We start from the raw sequence: 16582 nt of genomic DNA, 5'->3' as shown, positions 1-16582 counted from the left end.
CGGCCATTCAAATGCAAAATACAGAATTTGTCACTGAAATTTGAACCTATAGTGCAGGGGATTTTGGTTTTGTTTGAAAATTGAACGAAGCAAAACAAATGCAAATCTATTCCAATAGAATATGATTTAAATTTCATCGAACTGAATAAGTACTATAGGTAGGACCTTGGGCCTTAGGACTATTTTACCATTTTACGATTTTACGACAGGTGTGAATAACACATTTTTGAACTGTGCTCTTCTCTACAGCACCTGAGTCTCTGGTACAGATTAGATTGTATGAGGGTGGTATTCCACCTGTCCAATTTCTTTGTCCAATGTCTTTACGGCTCATTCATTCATTAAGCAAAATGTGAGACGCAATACACATTGGACAGATGGAATACCACCCTTATAAGTAACACCCTTAGTCGGTAGCGGCCTGCGAAATCAGAATACAATAAACTGAGGTACAGATTAGATTGTATAATGTAGTAGTAATGGTTGGTATTATCAAGCGTGGCTCACTCCGCGACTTCGTCGCGTTGTTACAAGTATATGCAGCCAATTTTGGCACACCAATTTTGGTGTCTAGCAGCGCACCGCTACGGATCGGACGCCTACTCCCGCTTGCGCCAACTGGCGGTCATATCTGTCGTAATAGACGCGTTGTGTTAGAGAGTGAACGTTCTGTGCTCATTATGTATTCTGTGGTGTGGTGCAGGTGGAGGCGGGCGCGGGCGCGGAGGCGCACAAGCGGCACGTGGCGGGGCTGGCGGAGCTCGACCACGAGCTCAGCAAGATCTCGCTGCACTACAAGCAGCCGCCGCCCAAGGTATTGCTTCTCATTACAAGTTTTTATGGAGCATTCCATGAAATTGTCTACCGTTGTCCCGTACAAACACGAGTTTTCTGAAGATTTGCAGGTATAGGAGTTTCTTATTCTGTATCAATTGGTCAAAAATATGACCAGAAAAATAATCGTCGGCTTTAAACGCCAAAAAATAAGTTCTAATATACGAAATAAAATGCGTTTGTACGGGACAGTCCGTGGAATGCTCCTTATTTAGTTTCACCTGTCCCGTTGTCTGTAATCAAATCTTGCAAGTTAAACTTGATCCACTTCCCGGTTTCCGAATGAGCCGAAATTTTGCATGAATGCATAAATCGGATGACAATGCAATATTATGGTACCATCGAGCTGATCTGATGATGGAGACAGGAGGTGGCCATAGGAACTCTGTGATGAAACAGCGCAACCTAATTGTGTAATAGGGGTTTTTAGAATTATCTCGATGAGTATTAGTTGTCTATCCTAAGAAAAGTACAGTCGACGATAAAAGCTTGTGCCAAAAATTTATTTTCATTTCACTTAACCTTTTAACCGCCGAAGACATCAACTGACGCGCGTGGCTACAGTTTAAAATCGACCTTCGAATCTAACGAGGTTTATGATGATGCGCCGCACACTCGTGCACGCCACGCTGTACTAGCATGAGAAATTTATACGAACGTTTCCGAGAAAATACGATGGAAAACAATTATGCACTACATCTGAGTTGCTTTACTTCAAACTCTGGTAAAGCCATCTGTCAGATTATGCTATTTTGGTATTAAGAAAAGGTAATAGGGTAGATATTTCGCTGCCCCAATATTACAGGGTTCTATGTTACATTTTAAAGATATTTGAAATTCGACTTACTATCACTATGACAATGTTCCAATTTCAGTTCAATAAAAGTGAAACATAGAACCCTGTTATATTGGACCAGCGATTTGCTGAGAGGGTCGAATGGATTTAAGTAAGTACCCGAGTTTGAAGTTGAGACATCTGTAACATGTGTATTTGTGTGTCTACCACATATCACAATATTGTTACACCCAAACATATTAATCCATTTGAGTCATATTTTTAAACCTTGTCTGCAGCTATTGTTTAGTGAAACGTGTAAATAATATATTCTGGTTTATAATACATTAGTTATATAACAATCTTCGTGTGCAGGACGTGTTCCCTGAGCACGGCGGCGACAGTCACTCGCTGCTCGCGGCCGCGGCCTACGACGGTAAGTAATTTTTTTGTTTTGTAAACTACTCAATTTGGGGTTCCTAACTTTTCAATATTTTAGCCATGACAAAATCCTCAATCCCCAAGAATTTTGACATTATACACGGTGTAACATGAGGAAACCGAATAATTTTAACCACGCATTTCTGAGGTCAAAAGAAGTAAAAAAATTAATATGAGTTTAGGTCTATTTCGCCAAAAAAAATTTTTTTTATTGTTTTGGTTTTTCAATTTTTTGAATGTATTTTGTACATAAAAAATAAATGTTATTGGTAAACTTGTCACTTAAAATCGAATTTAAATTTTTTTTTCGTAAAACCTACTTTTTGCAAAGTGCTACTTGTCACTTTTTGACATCTATCAATAAGGATATTTAGACTACGTCCCATAGCAGCAACATCATCATCAAAAAGGCCTTTTACACTATGTAACAATATTTTTTTTTTTATTAATAATATCTCTGAAACTAGGCAAATTTCAAAAAAGTTGATAGGACGTTTTTGTCTCTAAATATGATCAGGAATACGCTGTTAAAATTATTCGGTTTACTCATGTTACACCATGCATACATATAATATAAAAATTGCGTGTGTGATATCGCGTGCGTGGGATTTTGTAGTTAACTTTTCTGCTGATGCGATTAGGTTTAAGAAGGAATAAAGTTCTCACTATGTTTTTGAAGTTCATATTGAAGTAATGTCCTTGTCCGGTGTGCGCAGGCGGCGGCGGCGCGCTGGCGGAGGGGTGGGGGAGGGGGAGGGTGGCGCGCGTGCAGCCCTGCGCGCCCTACCAGCTGTGCCGCATCCTGCAGCACGGTGAGCCTAATGCTTTAGTACCTCTATCTCGTACCCTGACGCTTTAGGTACCCCATCAGATTCATCGGAGCGGCCAAGGTGTTCACAATATCTGAACACGCACTCTAACGCCCTGACAATAGAGGCGTGTTCAGATGTTTGTGAGCGCCTTCGCCGCTCCGATATATCTGATGGCGACTGTATCTAAGTTTCCGTAGTTTACGCTAAAATATGTTTATTTCCACGGTTTGCGGCAGCAACATTCAGGAAACTCTTGTTGTCACATGTTCACGTAAAGTATTGTGAAAATAAATATTTTACGGGTGCGACTTTTAGACAACTCGCAATTTACATCTTTTGCGCATCAATAAGTGCATTTCGCGTGCATTAATAAACAAAAGCGATCTTATTTTACATAACTATATCAATATTAGATTTTTAACTGAATATCGCTTATTAAATGCTCTGAAATTTTTAGTATTGATGTATTACCAAGTAAAAACACGCACAAAAATTGAATAATACAGTTGTTCCAGCGAAAGACAATCTGGCGAGCGGCTCGTTTACGGGCACGGAGGAGGGCGACGCGGGCTCGCTGTGCTCGGAGACGGCGGCGGAGCCGGACGGGGAGGCGGAGGAGAGCGCCACGTACGTGGTGACGGGCGGCGTGCGCGCGCGCACCGTGCGCGTCGAGGACGCGCTGGCGGACAGCGTCGTCACCGTCATCGACCCTAGTCAGCAGGTGCGTACCGAGGGCCCACCGCAATGTAAATTGCGGGCATCTTTCTCTTTTACTCCAATTAAGGCGTAATTAGAGTGACAAAAAATGACGCCCGCAATTTGCGAACTCCGGTGTTCGCGGTGTCTTGGTTTAATGTATTACTGAATCGCAATTAAAAAGGGATTGAGATAGCTGTCAATCCATATTGATTTAGACGTAAGTGTATGGAAATCTGTTATTTCTAATCCCTTTCTGATCGCGGCATGATAATACGTAACGTGCCATCGCCGTTAAAGTACCGCGGAAGAAATAAATGAATTGTGATCAATTGCTTTGATTTCTGTGATGGAATGACGTGGGAACGTGGGTAAAGTGCCTGTGTCTTAAATTTTTCGTGTTACTTCGCCGCGTCGCACTGCTTTGTTTTCCCAATAATATAGCTCATGAGAATCACGCGACGCATCTTTGAAACGCGATGATTCCAGCATTGAATGCCTGGTGTGTTTGACTCATGAATCTAGTATTAAATTGGATTGGGCATGAGTGGTGGGGATAACTGACAGAACGGGGTAGTGAATAGAATCAGGCGTTACTTTGCGGAAATCCATATTAATTAAAACCAAAATATTACTTTGCTAATCCGCGTAAAAGATAACGTGCTAGACAATCAGTGCTAACCCGTTATACTTACTTTAGGCCAGTCATCTTAAGCCTAAAAAGGGGGTCAACCTCGGAATGAGAGATAATAAGCTGGAAACTCGTATATACCTTCGTTATGACGTGTTAAAGGTCCTCTTAAAAGTCGACGCATAGATCGTGTGCGCGTCAGAAGTTATTCAAGGTCAAATGTCATAAAAATCGGTTTTTCGAGGATATCAACATTTCTATAGCTCCGATGTTTTTTACATGTAGGTAAGAATTGTAGAGCATACAATTTGCGATAAGTTAGGTATCAAACATTCTTTCATGCCATTAGCCGTTTTCAAGATATACGGCATAGAAGGCGCAGCGGCCAGCCAAACTCTATGATGAGGTCAATCGTGAATATCGGTGAATAATACCTTCTACAATGTTATTTAATTACCCTTTATTGATCATATCCAGATTTTAAAAGTTGTCTGTCCTGTAGAAAGTATAAAATTAGGACTAATTGTTATTGTAAGTAGTAAGTACCTGCGAAGATATTGGTTTGCCTTTTAGTTCCAGCATTATTCCCATATGCTCCGGATACAAATTTTTCGAATAAAATATAATAAATATTTTTTTCGACCAAACACTTATATTCAAAGCTTAATAAACCTGTACAGCTGTCAAATCTTCCACCGATAACTGCAGCAGCCCATCAGCGTATAAACCGTACATGTACAAACTTACAACCCCAAGAATGGGGTTGGATGCTTCAAAACGAATTCTTGGAGCCACTAACAACAAAATTAGCACCAGCTCCAGATGAGCTACTAAATACCATATTTTGCAATTGTAAAAAGGAGTGTGGTCCACGCTGTTGGTGCAGAAAATCGGGGTTGAAATGATCTTTAGCTTGTGGCCAGTGCAATGGCAAACAGGCTTGTGTTTTAATGTGGCTTCATTGCAAAGCGACCCCGATGAATAAAGTGCATTTGACCCAGATTTGACAATAGATGATAAATTGATAAAGATGATGTTGAAAACGAAAATAATTGAACCTCAAACGGTAGGGATTTTGATCTTTGTTTCACGGTCATCGACTACTCTTCTAGACGATTGTAACAATCAATGAGATAGAGTCATTTTATCACAGAGTTCCTATGGCCATCTAAGGTCACCATCAACAGATCAGCTTAATTGATTTGAATTGAATTTTGTAGCGAAGTTTCATAATTAGGTACATACGAACATCGGGAGTTAAATAAAAGCTTGTGGAACTAGTTTCGTGTATGACACACGCATTACTTAAAATCTACCTCTTTCCTGTAGAAATACCTACCTAAAGGCTATAAAGCATAATCCCACCAAAAACATTCTGTAAAAAACTAGCCAAGTCTCGATGGAGCTGCTTGTTTATCTCTAAAAAGTAATGAAATCTAGACAAAGTCGTGCCAAGTCTAAGGTTCCTTACTGCGATTTCTTTATTATTATAGTTAATGTTGTGTGACTTGGCCGTTGAAGGGTACACAAGGGTACAAAACCAGGTGCTCCATGACACCATTGCACCAATCTGTCGCCAGAACCGCTACCCATTGACGATGGAAGATTGCCACTTGGAAGACGTTGATTCAATAACCAGTCAATTGTAGGCTTGATAAAGCTGCGTATTTCAATAATACTTATGTATGGGCGAGCCTGAAACAAACCCTTCTTTTTGGTGCAATGGCAGATTGGTGCAATGGTGTCATGGAGCACCTGGTTTTGTACCCTTGTGTACCCTTCAACGGCCAAGTCACACAACATTAACTATAATAATAAAGAAATCGCAGTAAGGAACCTTAGACTTGGCACGACTTTGTCTAGATTTCATTACTTTTTAGAGATAAACAAGCAGCTCCATCGAGACTTGGCTAGTTTTTTACAGAATGTTTTTGGTGGGATTTCACTTCTTTTTGTAGTGAAAGCGTTGCGAGACTTGCACCTTTTTACATGTAATGTTTTTGATGGGATCTCATCTCTTTTTGTAGGCAGTCCTTCTTTTCGGGTACTCATACCCATACTATGTATACACATATCATAACTAAACATATCTTCATTCATACTCACATCGTACATCGTAGTGTACCTTTACTTTACCTACTATTTGTAAGAACTGCAACAGTAACTTTGTAATATCATATATTTATATGGGATTACAAACTTACTTATGCAGTTCTTAGATCTTTAAAACGTGACTGATATTGCAATATTTTTAGGTTTTCCCTTTATGTGGCCATTAAACCCTAACTCTGTACCAAATTTCAGCTCTCTGAGTTTATGGGAAGTACTAGTTCTATTCTGATGATCATGAGTGAGTTTCATAAATGCGAAACTTTGCTTTCGCTTAACTTCGGAACTAAATGACCTACAGACTTGAAATTTTGGATTTTAAGTATGTGATTATAGCTTACTGGATGACCAAAATTTCTGCGTTCTGGTCTTATCCAGAGGTTCTCAAATAGGGGCCCGAAAATGCGGCGAAATGGTTCCAGTAAAGGATGGTACGGCAGTGCTTGCTTCGCGCTCGACTTGGCGGGGGCACTGCCGTGCCCCCCGATTTTCTGATTAAACCTGTGTAAAGGTGTACCCTTTTTATATTAAACTCATTACAATATGCACACAAGCTGTTAACTAACGTCCACAGGAGGGGCAACTTTTGTTTCAAAATCTATTTATGACCACAGAGTTTACCAGCTAACCTTGCGTCATAGTGAGTTTGGCTGGCCGCTGTGCCTTCTATGCCGTATATCTTGAAAACGGCTAATGGCATGAAAGAATGTTTGATACCTAACTTATCGCAAATTGTATGCTCTACAATTCTTACCTACATGTAAAAAACATCGGAGCTATAGAAATTTTGATATCCTCGAAAAACCGATTTTTATGACATTTGACCTTGAATAACTTCTGACGCGCACACGATCTATGCGTCGACTTTTAAGAGGACCTTTAACACGTCATAACGAAGGTGTATACGAGTTTCCAGCTTATTATCTCTCATTCCGAGGTGAAACCCTTAATTTAACTGGGCCACTTGCGTATTTTAAATTAATTGCATAAATTAATTAATTAATTGCATGCAAAAAATACGCAAGTAAGTATAACGGGTTAGCACTGATTGTCTAGCACGTTATCTTTTTACGCGGATTAGCAAAGTAATATTTTGGTTTTAATTAGAACGGGATAGTCTTATGTAGGTATCTTTCAGTAGGAATAGCAGCGAAAGCGGCCATTATTGTTTGTCCTTGTTTATTAGAGTCTCACATATTTTTGTTCTTCACCATAAATTTAGTATGGATTATGGTGGGTAACAATAAATTCGACCAATCATAGTGTCGCATTGCGTATGTTTTGTCCCTCACGGAGGTATGCGTATACCACTTCTATGAAAAATGTTGTTTATTGTGTTAAACAGTACAATTTGAATTGAGTCCTCCTTGTAAGTATATGTATCCCTGTATCAGGAGAACCCGTTCTGTATTAATGTATGTAGGTACATAATTTTAATTCAGCTTAGTTATGCTATATTTTTATTAATTATTAAATATATTTATCTATAGGGTAGTATCTTCTATGGTTGAACTAGTATACAGGGTGAAAGGGTCTAGCAGGCTAAGCGAACAAGAAGTGCCCCCAACGACGGATTTGGTCATTCTTTCAGGTGGTGTACTGGCAGGTCCTAAGAACTCTCTATGCTTAATATCAGTCCTGAGTCCTCGATCTTCTTTTGTTTTCGAGTTATTCAGGATAATGTAAAATCATCAGTGTATCATTGAAAGTGTCATATTTTGTAAACCGTTCAAGTTAGATTAACCAAACAAAATTATATTTGACAACAATAAAATAGACTACAAAATGAATATGTTTAACCTGCATCATGTCCTTATACTTCATTATAAAAAAAAAACATTTTATTTTTCTTCTCATTATTTTTTATACTATTCGCGGAGGTACACCTACAAAAAAAATATGCATATAAAAATAATATTAAAGAACTGTGTCCCGGATAGTATGGGTTCTGCTGGTCCATGACGCGTCCTGAAGTAACTTATACAGGGTGTAATCGTTAAGTGTAGCCAGGCTATAATTCCGTAAATATAACAGATATCAGAAAACTTCAAATTGATATCAAAAGTGCATTACCCAATGAGTAAAATTACATTTATATTTTTTTTTAAATAAAAGTAGAAATATCTCAAACATTAACTTCAAACCCTCCCATACATTTAGTACGACGACTCACTCCTCAAAGAACGTCGGTGTCGTAAGAGACAAAACTGCTTGAGATTCATTATTTGCGATAGTAAACTGTAATAAAATAATAAAACTACCGTTTATGATATAATACATCCAACATTTCTTTTTTAAGGAAGTACATTTTTTGTTTACAGTAGTTTCTCGAAATGACGCCCTTCTTGTGCGATACATTGACGGGCCCCCTTAAATATTTCTAAATGAACTTTGCGGTGTAGTTAAAAAATAAATGTTGGATTTATTATTTCATACTCATACTCATACTCATTTATTCATAAAGCCAATTTACATGTCAAATAAAATTAAAATTAATACAGTTAAAATTGAGATCGAAAATTAAAAATTAAATAAACGGTAGTTTTATTATTTTATTACAGTTTATTATCGCAAATAATGAATCTCAAGCAGTTTTATCTCTTACGACACCAACGTTCTTTGAGGGGTGAGTCGTCGTACTAAATGTATGGGAGGGTTTAAAGTTAATGTTTGGGATATTTTAGCTTTTATTAAAAAATATATTAATGTATTTTACTCATTGGATTACGCGCTCTCTATGTCAATTCGAAATTTTCTGATATCTGTTATATTTACGGAATTATAGCCTGACTACACTTAACGGGAAGATGGCCGATAGGGTCGAAAAGTGCTCGAGTGGAGACCACGGACTAGCAAGCGCAGCGTAGGACGTCCACCCACAAGATGGACGGACGACCTTGTTAAAGCCGCCGGAAGACGCTGGATGCGGGTGGCTTCCAACCGGTACGAATGGAGGTCCAAGGGGGAGGCCTATGTTCAGCAGTGGACGTCTTATGGCTGAGATGATGATGATGATGACACTTAACGATTACACCCTGTATATCATTAGATAGTTCATAGCCTATATCGATAGAATATATCGTTCTTATGAGCGTATTTGGTGGGCATACCTTATTAGTAAATTAGTAAAAAATATATGAGTGCCTATTTTAAAGTGATACTTTTTAGAATGGAGAATAAATGAGCAAAATTTAACAATTTTTTTATTTAGTACAAGTCACCACACTGTGATTGTAAAAAAAATACGTATAATATTCATTTATTGTGCAAAAATCAGTTTATTTGTATGAATCGTTATACATACCTATAACGATTATTTGAAAACTGAATTCCTCATCCCTAAATTATACAAAAATGATATATAACTTGCCCTAGTTGCTAAGAGCATGAAGAAATATAACATAGATTGGACCGGGGAGCCGACCATTTCCCCTCTTCCCTTATTTTTGGTATACGGTACGATCTCGTTGCTACCGGGCCTTATCAGCCCATTATTTCGTAATAACGGTATGCAAGGCATCTAACACAACTAATAAAACCTCCATGAACAGAAATGGGTGACATATTTTATAAGATTTGACAGTATCCAAGAAGAATCTTCAGATTCAGAATCATTAAACGGCAATTAAGCCACTAATATTGGGTTGCCTATAATAATTTTTCTGTGAATGTACTCGTAAACCTCTATCCGGTTAGTATCTCGGAGTAAATATCTATGGAGTAGAGACGCGCACTAATTTCTATCTGAAAAATTCTGTCGTTTTTGGCGCCGGGGACGAGGTAACGCACACAAATAATGTCAACACTAATGCATTTTTAGCATACGTCGCTACACACGCACACGACAAAATTATCAAACACTAGCAAAAACTATATTCACACAAGTACAGTCGACGTCAAAGAGAAATTTACAGCCAAAGTAACAAAAAAATGTTTACACGACCTAAATGCTATGACAATAAAGTCGTGTAAATAATTTTTTGTAACGTTAGTCGTAAAGATCTCTTTGACGTCGACTGTACAAGAACAAACACAGACAACCCTGTCCGTGAACGAGATGACGTCAGTTCTAAGTAAACCTAGATAGTGCGAGGGACGCGTCGATAATATTGTCGATAAAATTGACAATGAATTTTAATTTCTGCTTTTATCAATTATAATAATAATACAATATCAAGTCTTTGTACCAGCATTTTACTAACTTTCAATTTTTGTATTGTTTAGATGTTATTTCTAATAGTTTGTCAATTTATTTAGGGCGAATCTTGCACGCTGATATAGAATGATTTTTTATTATCAGTTCATTAGTTAATATTTTACATGTTGGTTTACTTCTGAAAGCAATGCAATATACTATCGAGCATGCAGATCTGATGACAGAGATGGAACGCGGCCATAGGATGTCGTTTAAGGGATATTGAGTAGGGGATAATTAGTATATATATCGGCGGTAGATCGTAAAATCGGGCATATCGAGATATTCCTAGGCATATCATGAAACGCCGCCATTTAATAATCTGCCTTTTGCATTTTTTGCCACTGCTAGTGCTGCATTCTATGTGGCATTTGGAGCAGAATGCGTAGGTACTAGGTAGGTACTAAAATCATACGCTACCCAAACACGTACTATAAGTAGGCTGTCAAGCCATTTCAATGGTTATCATTTGCTAAAATTGAGGACATCCTACTTATTCGATATGCCTAAATGTTGAGGTTTGAACGGTATGGCTGGTGGTCACTAGTCAGATCATGACATGCCGGCGTTTCATGATCTGCTTAGGAATATCACACCTTGAAGTTAGCACGATATGGCTGGTGGTCACTAGGCAGATCATCATCTGCCTAGGAATATCACACCTTGAGGTTTGTACGATATGGCTGGTGTTCGCTAGGCATCATGACCATCTGTATATTATTCATTATGTTTATATCGATTTTACCGATATTGGTTTTTATGGTGTCCCATCACTAATATTGGTACGGTGATACCAGAGTAATAAATTAAAAGTGCCTATTTATGGAAAGTGACAGCCGTAAATACCTTAAATTAATAAAATATTTGACATGTTAAATAAAAATATATAGCTGGTCAAGCAAATCTTGTCAGTAAAAAAGCCTTCCCGCCTACATTTTTCAAATTTGCTGCCTTTTTCTACTGACAAGATCTGCTTGACCAGCTATATGTAGAAACTAAAGGAAAAATTAATTTTCAAAAAATAGTCTGTCGGTAATTTTACGTTATTTAGGAGTTGTGCACAAATCGCGCGAGATGTTTTCGACTACTTTTTGATCCCCCGTCCCCCTTTTCTTTATTCTTATAGATCTATTAATTTGATTATATAGATTAGGTTGATATGAAACTAAGGTGTTATATAAAAATAATGTGTTACATAAATTATATAACAAAAAGCATAGCAAATAGGGCATATTACTGCAATGTTCTGCCGCCAGAGTGTAGCACTAAGCAAGCTAGTAAATTTTCTCTTTTCTCTTTATCGCTCATATATGCAATAGTGATAGAGAGGTTAGATAACGAAATTTAAATTTTCTTGTTCCGCGGCGGACCCCCAGATTGTGATGGGTTGTGGTAGTCGCGCCTCCTACGCAGAGTTTCGCATAATATTTCCTATTAGAAATTCTACTCGTACCTAATTAATATTTAGAAAGTCTTCTTTAGAATTATCCTAAATTAGATCTAATATCATATCACTGGTATCACTGTCAGATTGACAATGTTTTTTAGTTATTCGCAAAGTTAATGCACTATGTGATAATATTTAGATGTAATAGTACTTAAATATGATAAGAAACGTGTTCTTTTTGTAGACTAGACGTTTCCGATCTCATTTTGCACGAGAAAACGCTGCAATACGGCATTTTCGGCTCCTATCATTCCGCTTAGACTGACGTTTGCTGAATGGCGTATGACGTGTGGCAACTAGTTTTATATAACCTCCTTGACCGGCGGCCGCGATCTTTTTGCAGAGGGGAACGCCTGTTAATGGCCGCTCCATAGATATTTACTCCGAGGTTAGTATGCGATTCATTAATGGACGCACCATGGCCCAAATCGGGAGGACACAGTTCTTTAACACGTAATGTTAATAATCAGTGAACATTATTAATTACGCTCAAATGCTTAAGTTTCAGTACAGGTAAAAGTACATATGAGCTGTACTTTTAATTGTTAGTACAATCGGCATCAAATAGATAGTGACCGCCAAAGTGACCAAATATAGTTATAGGATCTAAATGTGAACGAATAAGGTCAGGTGAGGCATATAAGGCCCACCTTTATATTAACTGAAATAGTTTTATTAATAATCAGGATATTATTACCAAACCAATTCAATATATATTTCTCATTTGTTCATGTTTCTTAATATACCAAAATAGTTATAAAAATATTCCGGCGCCTTTGAAAAATCCGTTTTATAAAAAAAACATACCATGTTGGTTCGGAACCGGGCCTTGTTACTGGCACTAACAGTGAGCCTTCTTACAATTAGTCATAGTACAAGTTCAAGAATAACAGAAAATACTACCGGGCCTTATTAGCTTTTATCATGAATTAATTTCATCTTAAATTTAAAATGGTCTATAGTAAAATACGGCCTACATGAGTCATGGAAAAACAAATTGTATTTTATTTAGTACCTATATGTTGTTCAAAATCTTCAGTAAGCTAACTTATAAGAGTCTATCTATTATAATTAATGTATATATTGACAGTTTACTTAGCAAATTGTACTTTTACCTTTAGGTTTTATGTCGGAAATATTTCACCCAATTTGTACTGAAACATAAGCATTTGAGCGTAATTAATGATGTTTACTGATTGTTAATCTTAAATATACCTATTTTGTAGGGCACTTAAATTATTTTAGCGGACCAAGTGGATGTGTATGTTTGTGGACCACTTTTTTATTTAAATAATTAAATTGTAATTCATTCAAAAAAAGTTATTACAATTAGGGATTTAGATACCTCACCTACCTTATTACAAAGCATTACAAAATTGTCCAAAGGCCAAAGCCACGCCGATAAGACATAACACCTCATAAACGACTTCATAAATATAAACGTTCACTGAAAAAACCCAAATTCATTTCTGATAATTTTATTTCGTTACTGAGTTATCGTTTTGCACCGAATATCAATGAAATAAAAGCACGTTGTTGTTTGATAGATACAATTATATAAACATCGTCACATGAGACCAATATAGGCGGTGTACTTTCGTTTCGGCCAAATACATTTCGCCAAATTTCACTTCCCAACAAACTTATCGCAATAGTTTCATTTCCCAAAGGAACCTTTAGCAAAGTTACACTTCGCATATAATTTATTTGGTCAAATTATCATTTGGCATGATTTTACTTTGTCAAATGTTATTAGGACAAAAACTTATTTAGCAAACGTTTTTTATTGTCTAATATTATATTCCAAAAAGATGTTTGGTCAAAATTGTCACTTCGCAAATTTGACAAATAGGCATCTCTATTTAAAGTACTTTTTGTTATGTTATAATAGGTACGTTAAATTCTACGTAATTTGGGTGGGTTGGGTTAGGTTTGAACTGCGATCCTCACAAAGCGGAACCGCTATCAGAAAAGTGGGTTAGGTTAGGTTAGAACTGTCACCCTCACAGAATCGAAATGCTATTAGAAAAGTGGGTTAGGTTAGGTTAGAACTGCGGTCCTTACAGAAACGAAATTCTATGTACTAAAAAAGGTCATCGAAGTGGATTAATTAATTTAATAGAATAACGAGATGTAAAAAAATTGCATGACATTTTAAACTAAAATGTGGTTTGAATATTGGTGGTTATTTACTATTTTTGGGTTACAATGATTACTTTGGTGTTATTTGTTTTAATAGAATAGCAAGATGTAACAAATTTCGTTGTCATTTTACATTAAAATGGAGTTTTAATTTTAGTGATCATTTACTACATATTTTTGGCAGTAAGAATGTTTTTTTTTTGACGTTACATTTTACTATGTATATGTAATGATCAGTTCAATACTAGACAAATAAAATTCTGCAGCCTCCACTTTATTGGTATGTAAATTGTATGCCATGCAATATTTTGGGACATGTAAGTTATGCTTAATGATACATTTGACTAAATAATATTTGGTAAAATGAAACTTGTCCAAGTAATTATTTGCTAAACAATAACTTGCCAAAAAAGACTATTGCTAACTGAAAATTTGCGATAAGTTGTTTTGCCAAACATTTTTTTGGGAAATGATAATTTGGGAAACATAGTTTGGGATGTGATACTTTGGGAAACGATTTTGGCCCATTCGTTAGTAAACCAATATGCCTATATTGGTTTACTAACGAATGGGCCAAACTCGCAAACCAGACCACTGCGATGCTATTGGCTTTAAGTATCGTTCTTTCAACTGATGATATAGCCACAAAAACTCGCTGAAACTGCAGATAGAGTCTTGATTTCAATTTCTTGATGATATATCATTGCATTAACTTTCAAAGCACATGATAGCTCTTAAAATAGCAACAAAACTGGTTGAAACTAAGAATTTTATTGCTGAAATTATGTGAACAATATTGCTTCGTCTTCATAAATAAAATTTTAATATTTTATATTATTTAGGCTAAAATGTGAAGAATTTTGTTGATAAATTGTTTATCTAGTATATTGACATTATGTCACATATGTTTTTAAAATGACGTAATATGAATACCAGCACAATGAAAATTTATTCCAATAAGAAATAACAAATCTTCAAACTTTTTTCATTTTAAGTGAATTAGGAAGAAGCTAATTACACTGATTTGGTTGTATTCATATATTTTATTAAATAATTTGTCATATTTTTTAAGTATTATGACTTGTGAATAAAAATAAATCGAAATTTTAATGACTCTAGATCTCCGTGTGACGTTATTTATTTACCCTATTTATTTTGAACACAGTTTTTCACTGGTATCATCATTCGTATACGGACATGAATTTCTGTCAATATATATGCCAAATCGAAATGTCAAACTGGGAGAAAGAAGAACGCGTCCGCTTCCAACGGCCCACAGCGGGCATCTGAGGAGAAGGAGAATTTGACAGATATGGCGGATGTATGGAAATTATACGAAAGTTTACGTTTACGATTGAATTTCTCTGTAGCCTTTAAGAGGAAAAATAGGAAAAGCCTGATTCGTTGTAGTCCAGTTATCTGGCTTTCGAAATCACTCGATTTTATAGCATGAGCATCGATTTTTTTATACAAATTTTACTAAACGCTGACACTCGTTCATCACGTTTTAGGTACAACTTTGCATAAGTGTATTTATTATATTGTAAAAGATTTCAGATTTTCAAGGGTGATTCGTTGTAAACACACTCTTTGGGATAATAATGACATTTATTATAATTTTTTTTATCAAGAGATGTGAACGCTAGTGGCTAAACGGTGACTGCCTTTTTCGCTGATTTTGCTCGATGCAGTCTTAATAATCATTAGTCAGAAATAACATTTTAGATTTAAAATGGGTTGCCTTTGCATTTTGACGGTTCTAAGCCCGTTAATATGAAAGGAAAAATTAGCAACTTATGTAGGTAATCTCGCTGCAATAGGGTTCATAATTGGTGACGCGATTGCAAACAGCGGGAGGGGCGGGGTGTCAATGACCTTAACTGATAAGAGAGAAGCGGGTGTAGTGGGTAGTTGTCGGTTCACCATAACGTACGAGGTTTTTAGGACAACTTGATGATGAGTTATTTCGAAAAAATTGTACTGAGCGGTATTAAAAGAAAAAACACGTGTTTAATATTTTTTCGAGTTCTTTCGGTTGTTTCAATTTGGCCAGTGAATTAAATTTCACCCTGTATATGTGGTGTAGATGGTGGAGAGCGGGGCGGCGTGCGTGGGGTCGGACACGGAGCGCAGCTACCTGGTGCTGGACCCGGCGCGCGCGCTCACGGCCGCCGTGCTGGCGCGCACGCTCGCGCTGCACCGCCTCCCCGCCTGCGCGCCGCCGCCGCGCCGGCCCAGCAGCCCGCCGCCGCCCGCCGGCGTGTCGGCTAGTGAGGAGCTGGCCAAGTGGAGGAGCGGAGATTATGGTACGTGGGGTCGGACACGGAGCGCAGCTACCTGGTGCTGGACCCGGCGCGCGCGCTCACGGCCGCCGTGCTGGCGCGCACGCTCGCGCTGCACCGCCTCCCCGCCTGCGCGCCGCCGCCGCGCCGGCCCAGCAGCCCGCCGCCGCCCGCCGGCGTGTCGGCTAGTGAGGAGCTGGCCAAGTGGAGGAGCGGAG

General features: G+C 37.6%; 1 protein-coding gene across 1 annotated transcript in view; it reads left to right on the top strand.

Moving 5' to 3' along the window:
* LOC134675648 (serine/threonine-protein kinase WNK1-like) overlaps positions 1-16553 on the top strand; it is a 68716-nt gene extending 52163 nt beyond the window's left edge. Inside the window, exons 28-33 of the mRNA XM_063533977.1 lie at positions 704-814; positions 1985-2045; positions 2767-2862; positions 3378-3583; positions 16169-16411; positions 16521-16553. Coding sequence (XP_063390047.1) covers positions 704-814; positions 1985-2045; positions 2767-2862; positions 3378-3583; positions 16169-16411; positions 16521-16553 — 750 coding nt within the window. The remainder of the gene's footprint in view (positions 1-703; positions 815-1984; positions 2046-2766; positions 2863-3377; positions 3584-16168; positions 16412-16520) is intronic.
* The last annotated feature ends 29 nt before the right edge of the window (positions 16554-16582 follow it).

Source organism: Cydia fagiglandana, chromosome 22 (genome assembly GCF_963556715.1).
Source record: "Cydia fagiglandana chromosome 22, ilCydFagi1.1, whole genome shotgun sequence".
Classification (NCBI taxonomy): Eukaryota; Metazoa; Arthropoda; class Insecta; order Lepidoptera; family Tortricidae; genus Cydia; species Cydia fagiglandana.
The sequence above is the reverse complement of the archived record's forward strand: the minus strand, read 5'-3'. Positions and strand labels throughout refer to the sequence as shown.